The sequence below is a fragment of the Typopeltis vanoorti genome, chromosome 10 (assembly GCF_054136105.1).
Source record: "Typopeltis vanoorti isolate ZY-2024b chromosome 10, IOZ_Tvanoo_1.0, whole genome shotgun sequence".
NCBI lineage: Eukaryota > Metazoa > Arthropoda > Arachnida > Uropygi > Thelyphonidae > Typopeltis > Typopeltis vanoorti.
In genome coordinates this window covers 112,968,685-112,994,433 of record NC_143558.1, presented here as the reverse complement: position 1 = coordinate 112,994,433, position 25,749 = coordinate 112,968,685, and the positions used below count along the sequence as shown (strand labels likewise).

The window sequence follows — 25,749 nt, the reverse complement described above, 5'->3', positions numbered from 1 at the left end:
AATTAGGCTTAGCATACCACTACAGTTTCATAAAGTATATTCACCAAAAACAATAGACTAAAAGAAATACTCTACAACAAGAATATTTTACTAAACACGTAAGCAAGTATACAGCATTAAATCAACTGCCACTCACACGTCACAGTGCTATCATCATTATGTTTATTATTCTTTTTCAATTGAAGAAAGAATATCATCTAATTTACCTTCAATTGAAGGTAAGTTAGCCGATCTCATAGAGACAAAAGGTTTTTTTGTTTGTTTGTTTGTTTTTTGTTTCTGGGAACTCAGTTACTTCATTCGACATACAGCAAATTGACTATCTACTTACCTCTCTAAAAATACTGTGTGGTGGTAAGTATATATTGTAGGTGGTGTTAGTCAATTTTGTAACTTAGACAGTAGATCAGAAATGTGTGATTTTTCTAATTAGACTGAAAAACTTCTCTGTGGGTGCTGTTGGCTAGCATGAGCTGTTTTGCAGGAGGACTAAGAATTAGTTTCCCAGATCTTAAGGAGTTTAATATATTGTTTTTTAAATCTGCTGCTGATTCTGAAAAAAAATACTTTTAAATTTGTATATGTTGCGGTGAATCATGCTCATCACAACAAATACATATTCTTGAATGGCTAGCATGCAGACACAGCATTATCCATTCAGGGACAATCAGATGCCTGTTCACTCATGAAAAGTTTTTTAAGCCTCTAGTACATTCACACTGTACGTGGCTCAGGATTTTTTTCTACCCCCCCCTTTTTTTTTTTTTTTTATAATTTTATGTATATTTTATTTAATTTTTACAGTCTGGAATCTGCTCTGGAGACCAAAAATGGAACTTTTTTAAACCACTTCAGACCTTTGGTAAGTGGAATGTGTTTCCCATTGGATAATGAAATTCATCTCTCACCTTTCACAGATATCTGTGAAACTAATGTAACCATGGCAGTATTTGAACCCACAGCCCTTTTTGTTGGAGAGTGGATATGTTAACCAATTGGACTGTCCTTATTGATTTTGTGGCTAGATACACATTGATGTCAATAGACACCTGGTGGAATCGCTGCTGTGGCAGTTACAGACAGGTGGTCATAATTCAACATTATATTAATGCATAGCACACTGAACTGGCAGTATGTGTAGTTTATCTATGGGATTTAATTCTCCACTCTTGCAACCATTGTAGTTAAATGTCATTCAGCAATGATCCTTCCTATCTCTGCCATGATGAAATTTTCTTTCATTTTCTAAGTGAATAGAAAGTGAATTTCAAGATATGAAAAGATCACTGCTAAAGGCTAATTCTGATTTAAAATGTAGAAAAAAGCAGATGCAAAATTAGAAGTAAAAGTACAGATTTCATTCCCTTGCCATATGAAATAATAATACTATAGACTTTTTTAATAATTGATTTTTGGATTAGCTTTTCTTAAAATTTGAAAGAAAAGCATTCTTTTTACAGAATGACAAGAAACAGTGCTTATTTTGCCAAATAGATGTTCGTCCTGTTGAATGCACAAGTAATGGAACATCTTGTAACTGGTTTCAGCAGAAACATTTGAAGGTAAGAACAGTAGATAAGAAACAAATGCTTAAATATTTCAAAACTTTTTTGTTTCTAAACTTGATCCTGGAAATAAACTTATTTGGTATTTTTAGTTAGCAAGCAGATGACATTATAGATGATGACATTATATTTTATTAACTAAAATAATTTAATTATCATTTTCTATATTTTTTGACTTGTGTATTGTTTCCTAAAGATACTAGAATCATGCTTCAGTGAATCATACCAAGTAAAAATAAATGCATGTGGGCACTACATGAATAAGTGAGATTGAAGTAAGTGAAAAAGAGAAATCTCTGCCCTAAAATAAGTTATCTAGGAGGGCATGATTGGGTGCTGTTGGGCTGAAGGTTTAAGGATGAGAGAGCAGGATAGTTCTTTAAGACAGAGGCTCAGGAAGTTAAATTTACTTTCATGAAGAAAGGTGACTTTTTTCCCCAACTGATTCTACCATTTGCCATAATTTTATGCATCCGGTAAATTTAGTTTCCCAGATGCATGGCATAAAACTGCCTTCAGCCTGACAGCCAAGAGCAACTAATCATGTCTACCAGAGTTTATTTTAGGATTGTAGGCTTTGCTTTTTTCCTTCTATTCGTCTCACTTACTCAGGGGTAATGTGTGCTTGCACTTATCTTTATCCTGAAGATGGCAGTTCGACTTATAGGAAATGATAATCAAATTATCTCAATTATTATATCGTCTGTATGTCATTTCTGTATTTTTTTAAGTAAATTACAACTTAGAGTAATATTAACTAAAATAAATTTAATTAATATTACACTATTTTGGCAAAGTCAGTTTGCCATCGTCAGGGAATAAAATATAATAAAATACATGCACACAGCAATTACACTAAGTTATGAAGATGAAGCATGTCAACTGAGGACTTCAGGACTACTCTCAGTTGACATGCTTCATCTTCATTACTTAGTGTAGCGCCTGTGTGCACAAATCTTATTATATTTTGTTCCCTGATAATGGCAAATTGACTTTGCCGAAATATTATAAATGTTAATTAAATTTATGTTAGTTAATATTAGTCTGTGTTGTAATTTCCTTAAAATAGTTAGGAATAGCTAATTTTTAAGCTTTACCACCAGACATTGTCATCTCCTTTCCAATAATACCAGTCCACATGATAATCAACATATGCTCTTGCAGACCAGACTTAGAAATGAATAGCTTGATATTTTCTTTGTTGCATCAGCTAATAATGTGTGCAAACAAGTTTCATTGATGCTGATAATTTTTGGTCAAGTCAAGCTGACTAGTGTTAAAAATGCCTCCCTTTTATTTCATGCTTCCATCATTTGTGGACATGCATTTTAACTTCTCCTGGGACTCACAATTACTTACCTTTGCATAATGCAATTATCAACTCATTTAGATTCAAAATCCAGGATACTTCATTTGGCAGCTTCCCATCTTTTCACATTACTTGTCGGTAATTAATAATCCCATGCATTACTGACATCCTTCCCCTTCAGTTTCTTGAGCAATGGCATAAGCTGCCTCATGTGTTGTTCATGTTTGGCATTGCACCTTCTTAATTGAAAGTTGTGCATGCTTAGCTGCCTCCTGAATCAAAACTTCATGATCATTCTTTCCAAAATTGAAGGCATAACCTTGGCTATGGACACATTCTCTAATGCTGTCATCAGATCGATATTTGGTACCTTTCTTCCTTGTAGCAGAGAGAAAGAAATGGAATTCTCTTTCTAGTCTGTGTCCAAATCCTCTGTAATGATTACTCAGTCTCTGTTCATCAAGCTAATTTACTAATACATGACATCCACCTCCAGCAGCAACCAACTATATATTTTGTTCTTCTGGCTTTTATCATACATCAAATAGCGTCAAATGCACAGTCTCCCCAACTCTTCCTTCTTGCCGAACTATTTTTGCTAATTGCAGGTCTGTATTCATTAGTAATACACTCCCCAGTCCTGTTTTCTCTATCCTCCCTGAAAATATAGTATCCCATTTATTCTTTTGCTGTGACAGTATTTTGCTCTGTCAACCAAGTCTCATTGTTGTCTATCATTTTTGACTATTTCAAGTTAACCAATATCAGAAACTCTTCTCCCTTATTCATAATACTTTGGCAATCTTTGGAAACTGGTTTCTGCTTTTATTACCTTCTGTCATCAAGTCTTATTTGGCATCTGTGGATAATTTTTCTGAGTTATTGGATTAAAAATCTAGATTTCTTCTGGAAGGAAAAAAAAATTAACCCCTGCTCACCTATAACAAAGATCAGCTAACTTGGGAACTTGTTGAAAAACGTTTCTGAAGGTGTGACGATAGGATTCAACTTGTTAAATCCTTTTTCTGCCTTATGGATGTTATCACAAATCTTTTCAGGCCTGAAATTGTTTGTTACAATCAGTTATAGTGTATATTTCATTTTTGGGATTCTTTTTTAAAGGTAGATTGGAGCTTGTACTCACATGCATAAGCATAAGCAAAATCCCATTTTTAATTGCTGTTTCCTTCTTTCCCATCCTGTTTTTTTTTTTTCTTTTTTTTTTCTCACCTTCAGTTTTGGAGTAAGGATTTTGGCACTATTACTGTTACATTTACACAAAATTAAAATACAGCATGCTTGAATTTCCATGTAAATACTTCAACATTTGAAAGTTTAGCTACATGTATGAAAAATATTGCTTTCATATCATATTCTTGTAGGGCATTGGGCTGAAATTCTGTTGACCAATATCTTTTAAAAGTTACCTTTTATAACTAATCTATTGTTTTCCTTACTTGAAAACCAAGAGATTTAGACTGCATATTAATATTATTACAACTACAGGTAGTTTTTTTACCTCATGCTTGATCCTTACTCTTTATCTTTTGTGTTACTTTCCCATTTTAATATTTCCTTCTTGCGTTTACTTATCTGCTGATACAGCAGATTATTATTCATTATAATAGATTTATGGACTCAACCAGTACCGTAACAAGGGCATGGCGAAAGAAGCGCCCGCCATGGGCACAACTAGGTTTGGGGGTGCAAAACGTTAAAAATAAATAAATAGATATAAAAGTCGTCTATTTTATATTGTATTTTTAAATTTCGGTAGTACGCCCCTTTAGATACACAAATTCTACAACACACTACAAGTCATTTTGATGGGGTTAATAGTGAATATTTAACATATCACATTTAGTAAAATTTAATTGTTACATTTAAATTTTTCAAAATTTTTGTCATTTTTGGATTAGGGGCAGGCCAAGTTAGACGCTTGCCACAGGCTCTTCTTACCCTCGTTACTGTACTGGACTCAACTATTGTTTCAGATTTAAAAGAAAAAAGATAAAGAAACAGTATTGTTATTGAAATTCTGCATTTACATTAAGGCCATCTTCAGGAATATATGTATATCTATATTCACACTACATTGTTAAATTGTGAATGAAACTATGTAGTGTAATTTATTTTTTGTCATTCACATTTAACATTGCTTATTATGTATTAATCATGATTTGTATAAAAAATTATTTATTATTCCTTAATTAAGATTACTATTTAAATATTTATTCTAAACTTAACCTACTATTAATTTATTAAACAATAATATGTGTAGAATTTATGATAACTAAAATATATATATAATGTAAAGGAAAGGTATTATTATAATTAATTGTATACGTAATGAAAAAGCTGATTAAATAGCTCAAATATTCTATTTATTCTTAATTGTGAAAATTTAACGTTATGTAATCACTCATGTAGTAGTAGAGCATTATATTACATTAGCGAAATGTTTGCGTTCATTTGTTGTCATGGAGACGCATGAAGTAAACAAGCACGAATCGAAGAGAGCGTGACCTTCGGACTGAAAGGAGAGAAAAAATATATAGAAAATTATTAATTAGAGAGAAGAGAGGAAGTTTTTGCGGAGTGGGAAGGAAGGTAGAATACAAGTAAAAGAAGTAGAAGAAATTTATAAATTCTCTAGGGCAGAAATTCATGAGAATAGTGTTTAGAAGTGAGCCAAAACGTAGTGAATCATATACTTAGCTGCAAGTGAAGTCAGCTGTGTTGTAAAGGAAAATTAATGCCGTAACCGGATAAATAAAGAACTGGACATTCAATGGAAAATTCTGATTAGTTCCAGTTAGTCTGGGATTACGTCTTAATTCTATGTTGCCCTGAGAAGAATTATATCGAATTAAACTAGTTGGAGAAAAGTAAACAAGGAAAGATATCAGTGCCTTATTGATGTGTTTTTTAGAGTAGTGAAGCGCGATTAACAGTAGTTCAGTTAAATCATCGGAGAAATTTTATTAATGTGTTCCTCTAACGTAAATAAGTTAATTCATAAGTGTGCTCACAATTAATTGATGTATTGAAGATTGTATCTGGTAAGAGTAGTCATATTTGTTTGTTTATTCTAACATTAACATATCTTCGAAGTTCAAAGTCCGAAATAAGATTGCTTGGAATATTGTCTACCTTGATTAATGCTTGCTGTGAATTTAAACATTAAGTACAGCTGATAGATATGTGGAGACTGATTAAATAAAAAGTTTTGTTTTATTAACTTGAGTTAAGAAGGCTTGTGATTTTGAAGCTGTGAATTGTATGAAAGTTTAGAACATTGAATTGCCATGAGTGACTTAGCAGGATGTATTAAGTTGATTGTATTGTTTCATTTTAAAGTAGAATCCTTGTATTTGTTATATATTATATATTAAATGTTTTATTTTGTTAATCTAAATGTTGTGTTTGCCTGAAATCCTTTTTATTGCACCGTTCATAATTATTCGAATCTTGCGAGAACCCCAAGTAGAGTAGTAAATAATTCGGCCTAAATAAATGAGGAGACTGCTAACTTAATTAAGAATTGATCCTACTATTTTATATAGACTAATCTAAAAATAGGGTTTTTTTCTCCCTGAAACCCAGGTTTTTCATCCCTCAAAAACAGACAAACTAGCCAATAGAACACATGCAATTTACAGATAAGAATACTTGGAGGCATAGGAGTAAAGCCACTGATGAATGAAGGTGACTTATAAACCTTGCAGCACGAGTTGGGATGTTGGGGACATTCCTGCATTGGGAAGAAATCCAAAAAGGAAGCTATTCACTAATAATGTATATTGATCATCCAGAAGGAAACTAGTGGTCTAATTACAGAAAGATAGAAGATAGATGAAAGGATGACAATTTGCTGAACAGACCTCAGTGCCAGTCCCAGTCCAGTGCCTTGGAAATATCAAGAGCAATAGCATGGGTTTCTCCAAACTTTTCCATGCACATGGTTAAAGGCATGTATTATTGAATTGATGAACTTCCATGGACCTAGAGTGCTGGAGCCATACTGGTGGTTATTGATTAACTGTTGGCCTTCAAAATAGTGACGAATTTGGCCACCCATGATCAAATTACTTCCGTGCTGTGAAATGTCTGTTGAATATAAAAGGATGGGTGTTATTTCCAGAGTACAACTTTTAAATAGGAAACATCATGTCAACCCAGCCAGAAGGCTTTTATGGTAGCTAACTGTTATGTGAGATTATTTTGAAGACTTTCTGACAAAAGATCATATATGGCTTGTGGCATTATTTCTATTATAGTAGGAAGTGAATTGCCTTGTCATTTCTGTGCAGAAGTAAGAGGAGATGAATCATATGATAGGAGGTCAACTTTATTTTTAGGTATTGTTTTGGTGATGTCATCTGAAAGAGAGAGAGAGAGCGATGAAAGCAAAAGTTGGTCCCTGTGTATTTTGCAAATGACAAGAAATCATAACTATCTTTGTGCAGAAGGAAAGTTTTTATGTGACACACTCATAAAAGGTTGTAAATCTGTTACACATTAGTCCTTTGAATGAGATAAGGATTTTTTTTTCTGTTTTTATTTTATACATTTTTTGTATTTTTATTTTTTTGTCTATAATCTGGAAATCCTACTGTAAAGACCAAATGTGGAACTTTTTCAAGCCACTTTAGGCCTGTAATAAATGGGGCAGTAGTCTTGCACTTGATGAATGAAATTCATTTTCTATCTAAAGACAAGCACATGCATCTGTGTTCATAAGCAGTATTTGAAGCTTGTTATTTAGAGAACTAACTAGCCATTATGCTAATCACTCAGCCATCTAAGTTGAGTTTATTCATGTTGTTTTACATTTGTTAAATTCTTTTGTGTATGCTGTAAACCAGACTGGAGTTATTGCCTGTTTAGCCATTTGTAGTTTGCTGAATTTTTTTTTTTTTCTTGGAATTTTGTAGGACAGCTTCTGAAACCATTACTTGAATATTGTGTGGTAATTTTGAATGGTGTGTGTGGGAAATGAAGGCTTTTTAATTCCATTAAGAAAAATGTCTATAACTTACTTAGAGCAGGTGTTTAGATCTGGAGAATAGAAGCAGTAGTGTGACGATGGAAAGGAAGAGTAGAGGTCTGTGGTTTTCCCTGCTTGGTGCTTTTGTGGTACCATACAATGTGAGATTGAGAGTGGAAGGTTCAAAAAATCCTCTTTTGAACCTTCAATAGCTCATTCAATAATATTCATGTATTGTTATATCATGTAATTCATGTAATAAAAAAATCAAGGATATTCTGGTTGATGGATGGATGATTTGTATTAGATCTTTACTAATAGCAAGTATTTTTTGAATCACTTCTAGTTCAGTTAGAATTAGGGTTAAGCAGTACATGAGCATTACTGAATGAGCTAAGGAAGATTTAAAAGAGGATTCTAGATTTGGCATTCTCAGTGCAATCAGATATTAGAATATCTGATTGTACAGAGAAATAAGTGCCACTCAACAGAAGTAATCATGCTGAGTTTTTGGACAGTCACAGTGTCCCGTGGCTATTATAATTGATATATGAAATTCATTTAATAATTGGAAATCAGATTTGGGTATTTATAGTTATGAAGTATGTCATTTTCATGTTCATGACACAAAGGTAGGTGAAATCAATGTAAAAATTATATTTTTTGGAAGGACTTTTTGTTTTTTTTTAACGTTTTGGTAAACTGCAGTGACATGATTACTTTCCCTCCATGGTTCATTTTGGTGAATAGTGAGTAGAGATATGCATCAAGATGAGTTAAGACTCTTGAACACATTTTCCATATACAGAGCGCCTTGTTACAACACATCCTTGACATGGTTCCTGCATACCACTACTACTACTACTACTACTAGGCTCCAGGCATGTCTGTAGAGTATTTAGTAGTAGTGTTATACACTAGCTGATCTTAAAGTGTTCTAATTCATTACCATTAAGTTCACTCTGCATATCTAATAGTGTGCAAAGCCGTTACTTTTGAAATGAGAACATGTTTGGCATGTTGCTGAAGAGTGTCGTGCAAGGCTTGAAAAAAAAAAAAAAGTTCTCTTTTCTAGAGAACAAATATGAGATCAGCTGCTTTAGAGCTTTGTTAGGTAAGGCACCAATGCAGGTTGTTTATCATCTGGTGGATCTAGTTGGCATTTCCTCCAACCCAGGAAGATCTACAAAATAATTCACTGAATTTCTTAGAATTTCATTTGTGAAAACAAGCCATGTTCTGAGAAGGCATTGTGACATCTGATGAGGGGAAGCTACTTATTTTGCTTCAATTTCCCATTAGTTACCCAACCTTATAGTTTATCAAGATATGGTAGGTATACTGTTGAGTTATTAGAAGACCATGGATTGAAGTATCCTGCTTTAAATATATTGTGACTCTTTGACATTGTGCTTTAAAATATATGACTTTATTTTCTACTATACTTTACTAATTTTTGTAATAAAAAAAAAGTTCTTTTAAGTTAAAATAGCTAGCTTATATTTCAAGAGATATTTTTTTAAAATTTTACAGGAAGTGAAATCGTTATTGATATCCAATGCATTCAGAGATTTAGAACTATTGAAATCAGTGAAAAAACTAGACTTGATATCTGAAGATATTAAAATATTAAAAGGTCTGTATATTTTTCATGAACTCAAAGAATTTATGAATAATTATTTTTTATTTTTTTTATTTTGCTGTCATTTATGGATTAGTTGGGATTGATATTGAATTTGTACATGAGTAAATCAGTCAAAGTTGGATTACAGCTTAAAATTGAACTGTGTTAATAGTGCTGTATACTGACATTGAACAGATTTTATATCTTATTTTACTACAACAGAACAAAATGCCATTCTTGATTTAATTAATAACCTCATTGCATATTAGAGAATTATATTTTCATGAATTGATGGATGGAAATGATTCAAATAAAATGATATGTAAGTGCAAGCAATCACATATTTAAGTAGCAACTGCTGTGCTATTAGCAACACACACTAATGCTGTGACCTCACAAGAAGACCGCAGGATAATTAAGACCATAGGCACTGACATGTTAAATAAAACTCCTCCCACTTTTACATTTTAAGCAAAGTGTAGTGGGCATTGTTTAATTAATACTAAGACAATTGTAGGTAGTAGGGGTGAATATTCCAGGTGTTCTAGTTGTGCAGTGCTCATCCACCAAATAGCAATATCACAAATATTATATTTTTGCATTTATTCCTGTTCAAGGCTCCCCTAATTTCTAGACTTTGTGTGATTCCTAAAAATAAGCACGATATACTGTTTCATAAAGAGGACACTTTTCAACGCGTAAACATTGCATAACATTCACATTAATAGCCTGGGTGTGTGTTCAAAATATACACACCTTTGAGCCCATTGAAAAGATGTACAGATGGTGCAGTGGGTCAAATTCTTAGCATTCTAGTAGTTTTAAATCTCTTAGAAGACGAGGCTGGGTGAGCTCTGAGACAATAATAGCACCTAAAGGGTGTGATTGGTTATTGTGTCAACCAGTTCAATTGAACATTGTCATTTGTAATGAGTTGCTGTTTTTGTTTTCTGAGTTTCATCTGTTTACCGTGTGTGAACTGATGTGGTAGGCAAGATTTTAATATAAATTTGAAAGGCGTTGAAAAGTGTCCTCTTTATGAAACAGTATATTGTGCTTACTTTTAGGAATCACACAAAGTCTAGAAATTAGGGGAGCCTTGAACGGGAATAAATGCATTAATATAATATTGGTGATATTGCTATTTGGTGGATGAGCACTGCACACCTAGCACACCTGGAATATTCACCCCTACTACCTACAATTGTCTTAGTATTAATTAAACAATGCCCACTACACTTTGCTTAAAATGTAAAAGTGGGAGGAGTTTTATTTAACATGTCAGTGCCTATGGTGTTAATTATCCTGCAGTCTTCTTGTGAGGTCACAGCATTAGCATGTGTTGCTAATAGCACAGCAGTTACTACTTAAATTTATATAAATTTAAGTAGCAATAAAATTAAATCAATATAAATTTATTGAAAATTATATAACTTTTTTGCACATATTTACAGTGGGAAACAGTATTGTAGTTAAGTAAGGTAAGCCTCTTCCAAATTTTACACCTTTGAGTAATTTAAATATACCAAGCAATATGGCATTCTCCTTCATTATTGTTTTCTAATTTACAGTTTCTTAAAACAAACACATTGTTTCCCACTTTGCACAGATTTAGTTACAATCATATAATAAATTAAAGTATTTTCAAAGTTATCCTACAATTAATTGCATTAGACCAATTAAGATGAGCACTGATGTGCTATACACTCTAAAAACTTTCATACATCTTATGTATATCAATAAAAATGCCATCATACGGTCAAACTGAGATGAATTTTGTAGCGCAGATTGCATAAGCCACGACAGCACACATCCAACCAAAATGGGCACATGACACTACTGGTAGGTAATGAATTAGAAATTCTGGTGGTGATGAGACTGGCAGACTGTTTATACGAGGAACATCACAGGAGAAATAACAGTGTTAAGCAAAAAAATCCATATGACAAACAGTTTTACTAGAAGAGAAAAGCACATTTCCAGAACATGCATTTAAATGTCCTTTTATTGTAATGTGTCATAAATTGACAATTCTCAGTAGTTTTTGTTTCATATATATATGTAAACTGACATACAAACAAAATTAACTAGCTTATCAAATTATTAACTACTCATTGAAATGGACAAGGTTCCCCCCCCTGTTTTTTATGAAAGTATGGTGAAAGTGATGTTATAAAAAGGTAATGAAAATAGACAAAGCACAAAGTTTGTAATACACAAATAGTGCTTTATCTATTTTCATTACCTTTTTTTGAACATCACAGTTTTGTCTGAAAAATGTGAAGATCTGATAAATAATAGTACAACTAAATAAATGAACAAATTTATTCCAGCAGTGCTCCAGCACCATTATCCCATCCCTGTAGTGGTTCTCAGTAAGATCTACAAAATACCCTATACAGCTGCAATCACCTCTTGTTTTGAAGAAAAACACTGACCAGCAAGGACGAGTTTTAGTTTTGGGAAGAGATAGACGTCAGAGGGAGCATCCCCCCTATTCCTCAAATCTGGGGAATAGGGGGGATGCTCCCTCTGACGTCTATCTCTTCCCAAAACTAAAACTCGTCCTTGCTGGTCAGTGTTTTTCTTCAAAACAAGAGGTGATTGCAGCTGTATTGTAATGTGTCATAAATTGACAATTCTCAGTAGTTTTTGTTTCATATATATGTAAACTGACATACAAACAAAATTAACTAGCTTATCAAATTATTAACTACTCATTGAAATGGACAAGGTTCCCCCCCCCTGTTTTTTATGAAAGTATGGTGAAAGTGATGTTATAAAAAGGTAATGAAAATAGACAAAGCACAATGTTTGTAATACACAAATAGTGCTTTATCTATTTTCATTACCTTTTTTTGAACATCACAGTTTTGTCTGAAAAATGTGAAGATCTGATAAATAATAGTACAACTAAATAAATGAACAAATTTATTCCAGCAGTGCTCCAGCACCATTATCCCATCCCTGTAGTGGTTCTCAGTAAGATCTACAAAATACCCTATACAGCTGCAATCACCTCTTGTTTTGAAGAAAAACACTGACCAGCAAGGACGAGTTTTAGTTTTGGGAAGAGATAGACGTCAGAGGGAGCATCCCCCCTATTCCTCAAATCTGGGGAATAGGGGGGGGGGATGCTCCCTCTGATGTTCCAAAAATTCATAGTGCAGATCCCTTAGTTTTCCCACTGCCAAAACACCTTTGTGGACAGGTGCATTGTCCCGATGAAAGATATGATTTTTTCTTCTGCAAACTGGGTCTTTTCTCATGAATTTTTTCGTCTAGCTGGTTAAAAGATTGGAATAATATTCCCTGGTTATTGTTTTACCCTTTTCAAGATAATCAATAAACAAAATGCCTTCAGCATCCCAAAACACCGATGTTGGTTCCATTTCCTGCTGATGGAACCGACTTTGTCTTCTTTGGCGCTAAACAACCGGCTTCTGTCCACTGTTTTGACTGTTGTTTGGATTCTGGTGTGTAATGGTGAATCCATGTCTCATCCATAGTAATAAATCGACTCACAAAATCAGTTTTATTCTTGTTAAAACGCTCCAAGCACTGTTCAGAGATTTTCATGCTAGTGCGTTTTTGATCTGCTGTGAGCAAGTGTGGCACCTCTTGTGCAAAGCTTTTTCATATGCAAAATGTATCCTACACATTCTTTTGAAATTCCTAGCCTCAGCAATTTCACTCACTTTGACTCGCCGGTCATCCAATACCATATCGTGCACTTGATCAATGATTTCTGGTGTTGTTACACTTTTTGGACGTCCTTCATGTGGATTATATTCAAGACTGGTATGGCCATGTTTAAACTCGGCTGCCCATTTTTTTAATTTTTGAAAACAAAGGAGAAGAGTGCCCATAAACTTTTATGAACTTCAAATGAATTTCTTTTGGTGTTAAACCTTCTTTTACAAATAATTTTATAACCACACGATACTCAGTTTTATCCATATCAAGGGATATAGACAACACTTTTGCTTCAAACAGCTGTATAAAACAAACTACTTGATAGAATGACTTGCAATTTCACATGGATGCTTATGACACATGTACCAACTTAGAAAAAAAAATCTTGTCGATAGTGTTGCCATCTATGGTCGAGGCCGAGAACTTTTCAAACCACCCTCGTACATTAAACAACTTGTCAGATGCACTGACAGTTCTCTTGAACATTTTTGTAACACCAGGTTCGACATTTTATCCACTCACTGCTGTATTGACATTCGTATTTTTCAATATTCTAATCACCTCTTGTTTATTGACCTCATTTCTCACATTTGTCTCTGTCACATCAGCAACTGCAAAATCTCTACCTCAGTGATACACTTTTGCACAGTAATCAATTAGTAACTCAACTATTTCTTCTGCTTCTATCATCTGTCAGCATTGATAAAAGTTATCCTTTCATCATCATCATTCTTCCTCTTACTTACTCACTACATAGTAGAAAGAACTCTCTTGGATTTACATTGGCCTGCTTTGCTAGTTTTCTCTCATCATCTGATTTAGCTTTTCTTTCCATACTAGTTATTCTTCTTGCCTGCACATTGTACTGTTTGTGAGAATTTTATTATTATTATTGTTTATTATTATTATTTTTTTTGCAGCTCATCTTAGCATCCATTTGGTTTATCCTCATTACCCTGGTTAAGCAGTCTTGATACTTCTTTCAAACAACCCTAACCACTTCCCAAGCACTACTGACATTCTTTACTTGTAACTACTTGATGGCATTATTTTCAGTGCCTCCTAAGTCTATCATAATTATAGCAGTATAGTTCAACATAAACTTGACAGAGAATTCCTCATGTTCAGCATGCTCCCAGAACAAGACTGCATGGTCACTTTCCTCAAGGCAGAATGTCCACTGTGATTATTTATTCATCTTGTGATTCTTCTACTGTATCTAGCACTTTCAAACTTCTAGTTTCCTCAAAAATATGCTGTTTCATGCTGGCATTGATGTACACATTATAAATGTAAGGATAACTGGGAAAATAAGAAATAGCCATAATATTCAATACTAAATATGAGGGTAATCTTCTTCAATGGCAGGCAATTTCAAGTAGAGTGATATGGGCAAATATCAGAATGGGGAACTGGATAACGAGACTTATTTGTGTTTATGGTACCACAGAAGGTTCTACTAAGGTAGAAGTGGAGAAATGTTTTGAGGCTTTAGAGAAAGCAACTGACACAATGAAAAATGAAAAGTTTGTCCTTGTTGGAGATCTAAATAGCAGAGTTGGAAATGATTGTCAGACATACAAAAATGTTTTCGGAAAATTTGGAGAAAACAGCAGAGCTAATAATAATGGCAAATACTTGTTGGGTTTCTGCTCAGGACATGGACTGGTTATTACTAACACAATGTTCCAACATAAAAATGTGCACAAATTCACATGAGAATTTGTGCACATTTTTATGCGCAAATTCTCATGAGGAAGAGGCAAGGAATAAGAAAAGTCTAATTGACTATGTTATTGTTGATAGCGATGTTTTCTCCCTGGTGCAGGACACCAGAGTGTACAGAGGATTTGAAATTGGAAGCGATCACTATTTAGTCTTGAGCAGGATAAAATTGAATTTCATATTGAAAAGAATAACATGTAAGAAAGTTTTAAAGCGAATGAAAGTTGAGCAGCTCGGATGTGAACTGTACACTAAAATATACAAAGATTATTGAAGAAAAAATGAAAGAGTTTTTGAACAGGAATCAAACCTTAGAGATTCAGTGGCAAGCCCTGAAGAAAACATTGATTGATTCAGCCATAGAGGCATGTGGTGAGGTTGTCTGCATGGATAGAAAAATTAGAACTCCATGGTGGACACAGGAAGTTAAAGAGGCAGTGAAGGAAAAGAAGAAAGCATATCAAAAGTTCGTGGCAAATTAGTCAGCTTGTGCTCTTAGAGAATACAGAGAAAGAAAGCTAAACACTGTAAAACTAGCTAAACAAAAGTCATGGGAAAACTTTGGTAAGAACATAGAAAATAAATATCAAGAAGGTGGCAAGATATTCTGGAGGTTGTTGTTGAAGAAGCTCAGAAATGGAGAAAAGAGTGCTGTAAAAGTAATTAGAGATGACATGAAAACTGGAGAAAAAGATATCCTTGAAGTATGGAGTAATTACTTCATAGGATTATGGAAGAGAATCTTGGTGAGAATAAGCTGGATTGAGGCCAAATAGAGGTTGTCAGGATCAGATTTTCACTTTATGACAAATAGTTGAGAAATCATGGGAATACAGGAATACCTCGCATAGTCTGGTCCGGGTAATCGGTTTCACCGATATCCCGGACTGATTGAAACCGGACTAATTGAGGAACTAAATACATACAAAAAATGATAATTGATTCCAAAAAAAAAAAATATTCTCCCTGCTTTTTAATAAATAAAACGAGATTAATAAATTCAAATGTCTTTATCAAAAATAATTAAACAAAAAGTACATGTTTTTCGTAATTCATTTTTTATTCTCTAACAATTGCGATATCAACATCTGCACATTTTTCTTCTTTGGTTTTTCTTTTCATATTTTTGTTTGTAGCAACGAATTGCATTGTTTATCGTTCGGCGAATTGTAAGGGTACGTTGAATGTTGGGATGAACTTCCATAATATGCTCTGATAAGGTTTCATCCATTCCAATAATTTTTGATAGTTGTTCGGCTGTTAATTCTCGTGTAGGCACTTCAACACAGTTGTCGTTGCCTAAGTTGTCCTCCTGCTCTTCATGAGCTCATTGTTCATCCGTGTTAATAAGTGTTTCATTATCCAGTTCATTAGTGTTTGATTCAATGCACTCAATTACATTGATGGAATCTAACTCTTTGAAACCAAGTTGCTGTCCAATTTCCACTATGTTATTAGTGACTTCAGCAAAATGAATTTCAAAACCAATGAAATCATTTGTGCAATGTGGTATGATATGTTTCCATACTGCTTTCATATTGCTTGCCGTTAATTCATGCCATGCTTTGCCTATATTTTTTATAATGTTTCTGATGCTGTAGCTCTTCCAAAATTCCGTTAAAGTAGGTGCATTTTCTCCTGTTGTAGCTTTTTGGCTTGCGAAAAAGTGCATGCAAATAATAGGCCTTAAATGTTGCAACAACACTGTGGTCCATTGGTTGGATCACCGACGTTGTATTTGGTGGAAGAAAAGTTATTTGTACATTTTCATTTAAATCACAAAGACCAGTCGGATGACCGGGGGCATTATCTAAGATCAATAAAATCTTAAAATCTAATCTTTTTCTCTGCGATAACATTCTGTTGTAGGGCAAAAATAGTTGGTGAACCAATCTTCAAATAAAACTTTTGTGACCCATGCTTTCTTATTTGAACACCACAACACTGGGAGATTATTTTATTGATACATTTTTAAGAGCTCAAGGATTTTCTGCATACACAAGCATCAGTTTTAATTTGAAATCCCCTGCTGCATTTCCACCTAATAACAGTGTGAGACAGTCGTTTGAAATTTTATATCCAGGGCACGACTCTTCATTGGCTGCTATAAAAGTGTGTGACGGCAACTTTTTCCAGGATAATCCTGTTTGATCAACGTTAAATATTTGTTCATTTTTGTAGCCACCTTTTTGTATGATTTCACTCAATTCCTTCGGATATCTTAAAGCAACCTCTTTTTCTGCACTGCAGATTCGCCAACAATATGAACATTGTGAATACCAGTTCATTGCTTAAAACGAAAAAACCACTCATGACTTGGCATAAAATTTTCACTAGTTCCCTCACCTTCGTTTTCTATATCATCAGTTGTCTTCAAGTCATTGTAAAGACTTAATGCTTTGGCTTGAATTTCCATTTGACTAAGCGGAACTTGCTTTTGAGTTAAGTCTTTGATCCATATGGATAATAGCCGCTCCATATTTATCATTCGAGTGCTTCTGGTTTTAGTCACTATTTTTGATAAATAAGAAGCCATACATAAGAAACCTTGCGATTTGTATTGATCTTTTTTTTGATAAGTTTTCGAACTGATGACTCTTACATTCCTTTTTCATCTCCTATTTTAGCAAAGGTCGCACCTTCTTTATGAAGCTTGATTATATTGAGCTTTTGTTCTAAAGTGAGCCATTTACATTCTTGGTGACAGAATCGCTTTCATGTTTTCTTTTTTGCACTTATGTAGTTTTTTAAATGGGATTAAAATTTAATTATCACAAATTCAACATTAAAGTTCACAATTGTCCACTGCTTACTCGTACTATACATAGCTTACACATTAAGACGTTGAATGTAATGCCGCAATTACATTCTCGGCAAGTCTAGGTACATAGATATACAACAGGAAACCCCCGACAAAATTTAAATATCGTATCGCATAACTTTAAAACCGCATAAAAATAAACTGCACAGAAAGCTACTTGACTGTATAAAGGGGAAAAAACCAAACATTTATGCATAAAAAAATAATTTTGTGTACTCATTTTTTGGATTTAAAACTGGACTATAGTGAATCTGGACTGATCGAAGCCAGACTATATGAGCTATTGATGTATAACAAAGATCTGTATTTAAGTTTTGTAGATATTGAAAAAGCATATGGGAAGGTGCCAAGAGAAAAGCTATTCAAGCGCTACAGTTGTATGGTGTCAGTGGGGCATTAAATCAAGCAATACTTAGTCTTTATTTGAGTTGTAAGTCAGCAGTTAGAATTAAAGGAAGTACAGGAAGATTGTTTGATGTTAAATCTGGTGTTAGACAAGGATGTACATTATCCCCTCTGTTATTCATTATCTATATGGATCACATTATGAATGAAAGTGGTATTAAACCTGATATTAATATTGGAGATGTTAATGTCAGCTCTTTGTTTTATGCAGATGATGTTATACTTCTAAATAAACGCTACAAGTCTGCAAGATTCCCTGACTAAATTGGATAACTGTTGTAATAAACATGGTATATGAAGGTCAGCAATAACAAGACAAAGACAATGAAAATAGGCAGAAGTTGAAAATATCAACTGCTTGGTGAATGGAGAACTTATAGAACAAGTAAAACATTTCAGCTACTTAGGTTTACATTAGGGTTATGATTTGTAGTGAAGATGGTAATTAAATATGGAAGTAGACAACAGAATCAACAAAGCTTGTATGGTATGAAGTCAACTGAATAAATTTGTATGGAATAACAGAGAAATTAGTCAAAACACTAAATTAGCTGTGTTACAAGACAGTGTTTAAACCAGTTTTAACTTATGGATCTGAGAGCTAGGCTAGAAGTAAAACAATTGACCAAAGACTAGAGACTGCAGATATGAGAGTCCTGAAAAGATTAGGGGCATGAACAGATGGCATCAATTGCAATATTATATTAAAAACGATTATATTAGGAAAGAACTTGACATTGTTAGCATCCAGGAATGTGTTAGCAGAGCTAATCTCAGGTAGTATGGTCACTTAAACAGAATGGGAGGGGAAAGATTAGCAAAACAAGTTTTATCTGCCAGGAAAAAGACCCAGAGGAAGACTAAGATATAGGTGGATTGGTACAGTCAAAAGTGCCTTAGAAGATAGAAATATAAGATCTGACTATGTTGGAGTCTTGACAGGTAATAGGTTGATTTGGAGGAAAATTGTAGATAGGAATTTAGTAATGATATAAATTTTTCATGTAGTACTATCATATCCTGTACACCCCTTGAGGGTACATATCAGTAATTTGAGGATGAGGATAACTGGATCCACAGTTATCTTTGTGTAATATCATTACTAACTCATAAATATTTTGAAACTTGGGAAACTGCATTAGGTATTGCATAATCATTTCTATACATATTCATTTGTTTCAGCAGTGGCTGAACTCATACTTGACTGCATCCTCACTGGTTTTCCTGAAGTTGCTCTTCCAGCCTCTCACTGAACAGCACTCTCCAAACACCTATCCAACCAAACCTTTCAAATGTAGTCCATCAGACAAATACGAGTCCTTTTATTCATTAAATTCACTTGATACATGTATAGCTGCGCACTACGTTTTTGTGCATAGTCTTCACATTTACTCATTAGTAATGTCCCTTCAGCTCAATTTGTCCCTATTATACTGAGCCAGAAGATCCATAATCTCTACTTTCTCACTCTTCTTGTTTGCTTCTTTCAGCAGCTCTTTTATATTTTCTATTGTTGTATATTTCTCACTTTTCAAATCATTCATACTTGCCAAAACTACTCTTTTATTACACCCTTGCCGGCTTAAGGGTCAAAGCTGTATAACTGAGAGGAGACCTCCACATAGCCTTTCAAGGAATGTGGAGAGCCGACCAGGGCATCTGACCTAATGTCCAATCCTCACCTTCTCCTGGTGCACCCTGTTGGGTATCTACTTGGATACTGAACGAACGAGGATGGGCTGGCAATTTGGGATTTAGCCGACCAAATTGTATTCTTATTGGTTAAACAAAAATGAAAAATGATGGTACAACATGACAAAATTTCATGCCGGCTGGTGTGTCGCCCGGTTAAACAAGGACTCATTGTTTTCACCAGGGAACCAGGGCGAACAGCGAAAAGTCAGTTACTGGAACAAATCTGAAAACACACCGCAACTCAACATCACTAGAGTTAAAGATCGGTACTATCAATGTAAGAAGCCTGAATGGCAAAGAAATGGAGCTAGCTGAGGAATTAGATAAGTATCAGATCGACATAATAGGGGTGACTGAAACAAAAAAGACCAAAACTGGTGAGATCTTTCTGAGCAATAAATACAAAATGTTATATTCAGGCAATGACAATCAAGGAAAAGAAGGAGTAGCCATAGTATTCAACACAAAATACAAGGCTAATCTTCTTGAATAGCAGGCAGGTCTCAAGTAGAGTAATGTGGGCAAATATGAGAATGTGGAACTGGACAATGAGTCTTATTTGTGCCTATGGTCCCACAGAAGGATCTACTAAGGTAGAAGTGGAGGAATTTTTTGAGGCTCTAGAGAAAGCTACTGAAACAATCAAAAAGGAAAAGTTGGTGTCCTTGTTGGGGATCTAAATATCAGAGTAGGAAGTGATTGTCAGACATACAAAAATGTTTTTGGGAAAATTTAGAGAAAAGAGCAAAGCTAATAAAAATGGCAGATATCTGTTGGATTTCTGCTCAGGACATGGACTGGTTATTACTAACATCATGTTCCAACATAAAAATGTGCACAAATTCACATGGAGAGAAGAGGCAAGGAATAAGAAAAGTCTAATTGACTATGTTGTTGTTGATAGTGATGTTTTCTCCCTGGTGAAGGACACAAGAGTGTACAGAGGATTTGAAATTGGAAGTGATCACTATTTAGTCTTGAGCAGGATAAAATTGAATTTCATATTGAAAAGAATAACATGTAAGAAAGTTCTAAAGCGAATAAGAGTTGAGCAGCTCTCAGATGTGAACTGTAGACTAAAATATACAAAGATTATTGAAGAAAAAATGAAAGAGTTCGAGAACAGGAATCAAACCTTGGAGATTCAGGCAAGCCTTGAAAAAAGCCCTGATTGATTCAACTAGAGAGGCATGTGGTGAAGTTGTCTGTAAGGATAGAAAAATTAGAACTCCATGGTGGACACAGGAAGTTAAAGAGGCAGTGAAGGAAAAGAAGAAAGCATATCAAAAGTTCCTGGCAAATAAGTCAGCTTGTGCTCTTAGAGAATACAGAGACAAATGCAAGAATACTAAACACTGTGTAAAACTAGCTAAGCAAAAGTCATGGGAGGACTTTGGCAAGAAAATAGAAAATAAATATCAAGAAGGTGGCAAAATATTCTGGAGGTTGTTGAAGAAGCTTAGGAATGGAGGAAAGAGTGCTGTAAAAGGAGTTAGAGATGATAAAGGTGACATGAAAACGGAAGAAAAAGATATCCTTGAAGTATGGAGTAATTACTTTGAAAAACTGCTAAATGAAACAAGCAGTGATGACAGCACAGTGGTAAAAAACACTGACCAGGCATGTAGTCAGGAATACATATCCATACTTGAAGTAGAAAAAGCTATCAAAGTCCTGAAATGTGGAAAGGCAGCAGGAGTAGATGATATTTGACCAGAAATGCTGAAGTATGGTGGTATAAGAGTCTTACAGTGGCTGCACTGCATAGTTCAGAAAGCTTGGACAGAGGGACGAATTCCTGATGATTGGAGTAGAGCTCTCATAGTACCCATATATAAAAAGGGAAATAAAACTGAGTGTGAGAATTACAGAGGTATTTCTCTACTGAGTGTTCCTGGCATGATCTATGCAAGTATACTTGAGAAACGGTTGAGAAGAATTGTGGAAGAAAAGCTTGGTGAAGAACAAGCTGGATTCAGGCCAAAAGAGGCTGTCAGGATCAGATCTTCGCTTTACGACAAATAGTCGAGAAAGCATGGGAATATAACAAAGATCTGTATTTAAGTTTTGTTGATTTGGAAATGACATATGACAAGGTGCCAAAAGAGAAGCTATTCTATACACTACAGTTATATGGTGTCAATGGGGCATTATATCAAGCAGTACTTAGTCTTTATTTGAGTGTAAGTCAGCAGTTAGAATCGAAGGAAGTACAGGAAGATAGTTTAATGTTAAATCTGGTGTGAGAGAAGGATGTACATTATCCCCTCTGTTATTCATTATCTATATGGATCACATTATGAAGGAAAGTAGTATTAAACATGATATCAAAATTGGAGATGTTAATGTATGCTCTTTGCTTTATGTGGATGATGTTATACTTCTAAATAAATCCGCTACAAGTCTGCAAGATTCTCTGACTAAATTGAATAACTGTTGTAATAGATATGGTATGAAGGTCAGCAATAAAAAGACAGACAATGAAAATACGCAGAATCTTTGAAAATGTCAACAACTGTGTTGTGAATGGAGAACCTGTGGAACATGTAAAACATTTCAGCTACTTAGGCATGATTTTTAGTGAAGATGGTAAATTAGATATAGAAATAGATAACAGAATCCGCAAAGCTGGTATGGTGGGAAGTCAATTGAATAAATTCATATGGAATAAGAGAGAAATTAGTCAGAACACTAAATTAGCTGTATACAAGACAGTGTTCAAACCAGTTTTAACTTATGGATCTGAGAGCTGGGTCTGAACTAAAACACTTGACCAAAGACTAGAGACCGCAGATATAAGTGTCCTGAGAAAGATTAGAGGCGTGAACAGATGGCATCAATGGCAATATCATATTAAAAACGAGGATGTTAGGAAAGAACTTGACATTGTCAGCATCCAGGAATGCATTAGCACAGCTAATCTCAGGTGGTATGGTCACTTAAACAGAATGGGCAAGGAAAGATTAGCAAAACAAGTGTTCTCTGCCAGGTTGGCAGGAAAACGACCCAGAGGAAGACCAAGATATAGGTGGATTGATACAGTACAAAGTGACTTAGACGGTAGAAATATAAGATCTGATAATGTTGGAGTCTTGACAAGTAACAGACTGATCTGGAGGAAAATTGTAGATAGGAAGTTAGTAATGATGTAAATTTTTTTTCATGTAGTACTATCATATCCTGTACACCCCTTGATGGTACTTGGCAGGAATTTGATGATGATGATGATGATGATTATTGTGTAAACTAACATCATCATCAGTAACATCCTTGCTGCTGGAAAATATGCTTATGTGACATTTTGTCACATAATTTCACCTTTTATCATCAAATCTCCATACAATACCTTCTCTTTTCTCCCAGTTTCTAGCTCTCTCATGCTATTCCCATTTACCTTTCCTTTTGTTCTCCTTCCTCCTGCTGTGCCACATGCCCATCATTTCTGAATTCGCTCGGTCTCACATTTTGTCCTGTGAAGGACTCTGCACATGCACACTGTTACTCTCCTCATTGTCATCTCATCATCCATATTACCTTCAGCCATTTCTTTCATATTCTCATTCATATTTCGTCTATTCATATTTTGTCATATTGCTTACACCTTCTGCTACATTCTCTACAATTTGAATATCCTACTTTACATCGTTCATATTAGTATTTCCACTTCCACTGAGTGTATTTTTAGTGAGTGAAAGAATCTACAGATGATACAGAATTCTGAGTAAATGTAGTGTGTATTTGGGGGAAGTTGGGTGGGGGAACACCATAACAGAGACAACAGCCTTGTTGGTATTGATTTATTCAGTATTCTTATGATGTCGTTTTTGGCAACAGATCAAAAAAATTATGCAATTATAGAAATAAAAAGCACTGAAACCTGGATTTTAGACATTCGCTTCACATGAGAAATAACAGAATTCATAGGCAGCTAAGTAAGCTTGTGCTGTTATCGAATACGGAGAAAAATGTAAGAAAGCAAAGCAATGCAATGTAAAACTAGCTAAACAAAGCCATGGGAAGACTGGTAAGAACATAGAAAATAAATATCAGGAAGATAGCAATATATCATCAACATCATCATCAAATTCCTGATATGTACCCTCAAGGGTGTACAGGATATGATAGTACTACATGAAAAATTTATATTATTACTAACTTCCTATCTACAATTTTCCTCCAAATCAGTCTGTTACTTGTCAGGACTCCAACATTATCAGATCTTATTAGATATATGAAGAGCCAAAGGCTTCAATTCGGCAATATATGACTTGTTTAAGTTAAGGGATATTACATCCCATATCGTTTCTTAGCTGAATAAGAAACTCAAAGAGTTTCATGCCGAATATAGTAGAAACTATATAAAGTTCGGCGATTCCAAGCGTAAGCAAATACATGGATACTGCAGCAACTGATCCTTAAGTTAGTGCAAGCTGTGGCAACTCATGTCAAAGGTGGAGCAAGCTCCGATCACTATTCTTGATATTTACCCATAATGTGAACTTAGCTCCTAGGAGCTGTATTACTGTTCTACATTATGAGAGAAGGTCACTACCCAGACCAGTTTCAACCTTTATTGAGGTCTCATCAGTGAGTAGGTAGACCTAGTTAATACGAAGTTTGTAGCGAACAGAACTTACAACCTTTCTATGAGTATTGCTGAGAGGTGTCCTAATAAATTATTAGATACATGAAGAGCCAAATATCAAGAATAGTGATCGGAGCTTGCTCCACCTTTGACATGAGTTGCCTCAGCTTGCACTACCTTAAGGGTCAGTTGCTGCAGTATCCAGGTATTTGCTTATGCTTGGAATCGCCGAACTTTATATAGTTTCTACTATATTCAGCATGAAACTCTTTGAGTTTCTTATTCGGCTAAGAAACAATATGGGATGTAATATCCCTTAACTTAAACAAGTCATATGTTGCCGAATTGAAGCCTTTGGCTCTTCATATATCTAATAATTTATTAGGACACCTCTCGGCAATACTCATAGAAAGGTTGTAAGTTCTGTTCGCTACAAACTTGGTATTAACTAGGTCTACCTACTCACTGATGAGACCTCAATAAAGGTTGAAACCGGTCTGGGTAGTGACCTTCTCTCATAATGTAGAACAGTACAGCTCCTAGGAGCTAAGTACACATTATGGGTAAATATCAAGAATAGTGATCGGAGCTTGCTCCACCTTTGACATGAGTTGCCTCAGCTTGCACTAACTTAAGGGTCAGTTGCAGCAGTATCCAGGTATTTGCTTATGCTTGGAATTGCCAAACTTTATATAGTTTCTATTATATTCGGCATGAAACTCTTTGAGTTTCTTATTCGGCTAAGAAACGATATGGGATGTAATATCCCTGAACTTAAACAAATCAGATCTTATATTTCTATCGTCTAAGGCACTTTGTACTGTATCAATCCAGTTATATCTTGGTCTTCCTCTGGGTCGTTTTCTTGCCAACCTGGCAGAGAACACTTATTTTGCTAATCTTTCCTCAACCATTCTGTTTAAGTGACCATAACTACCTGAGATTAGCTCTGCTAATGCATTCCTGGATGCTGACAATATCAAGTTCTTTCCTAATATCCTTGTTTTTAATATTGATATTGCCATTGATACCATCTGTTCATGACCCTAATTTTTCTCAGGACTCTCATATCTGCAGTCTCTAATCTTTGATCAACTGTTTTACTTCTGATCCAGCTCTCAGATCCATAAGTTAAAACTGGATCTTATATTGAACATATGTCTTGTATACGCTAATTTAGTGTTCTGACTAATTTCTCTCTTATTCCATATGAATTTTTTCAATTGACTTCCCACCATACCAGTTTTGTTGATTCTGTTGTCTATTTCCATATTTAATTTACCATCTTCACTATAAATTGTGCCTAAGTAGCTGAAATGTTTTATTTGTTCCAC

At 34.6% G+C, this 25,749-nt stretch overlaps 1 protein-coding gene across 2 annotated transcripts in view; it reads left to right on the top strand.

Moving 5' to 3' along the window:
* LOC150102709 (uncharacterized) overlaps positions 1–25,749 on the top strand; it is a 343,878-nt gene that overhangs the window by 64,548 nt on the left and 253,581 nt on the right. For both annotated transcript variants that reach the window (XM_090399309.1, XM_090399308.1), the window contains exons 3-4: positions 1,461–1,562; positions 9,398–9,500. In XM_090399309.1, the coding sequence (XP_090255435.1) occupies positions 1,461–1,562; positions 9,398–9,500 (205 nt within the window). The remainder of the gene's footprint in view (positions 1–1,460; positions 1,563–9,397; positions 9,501–25,749) is intronic.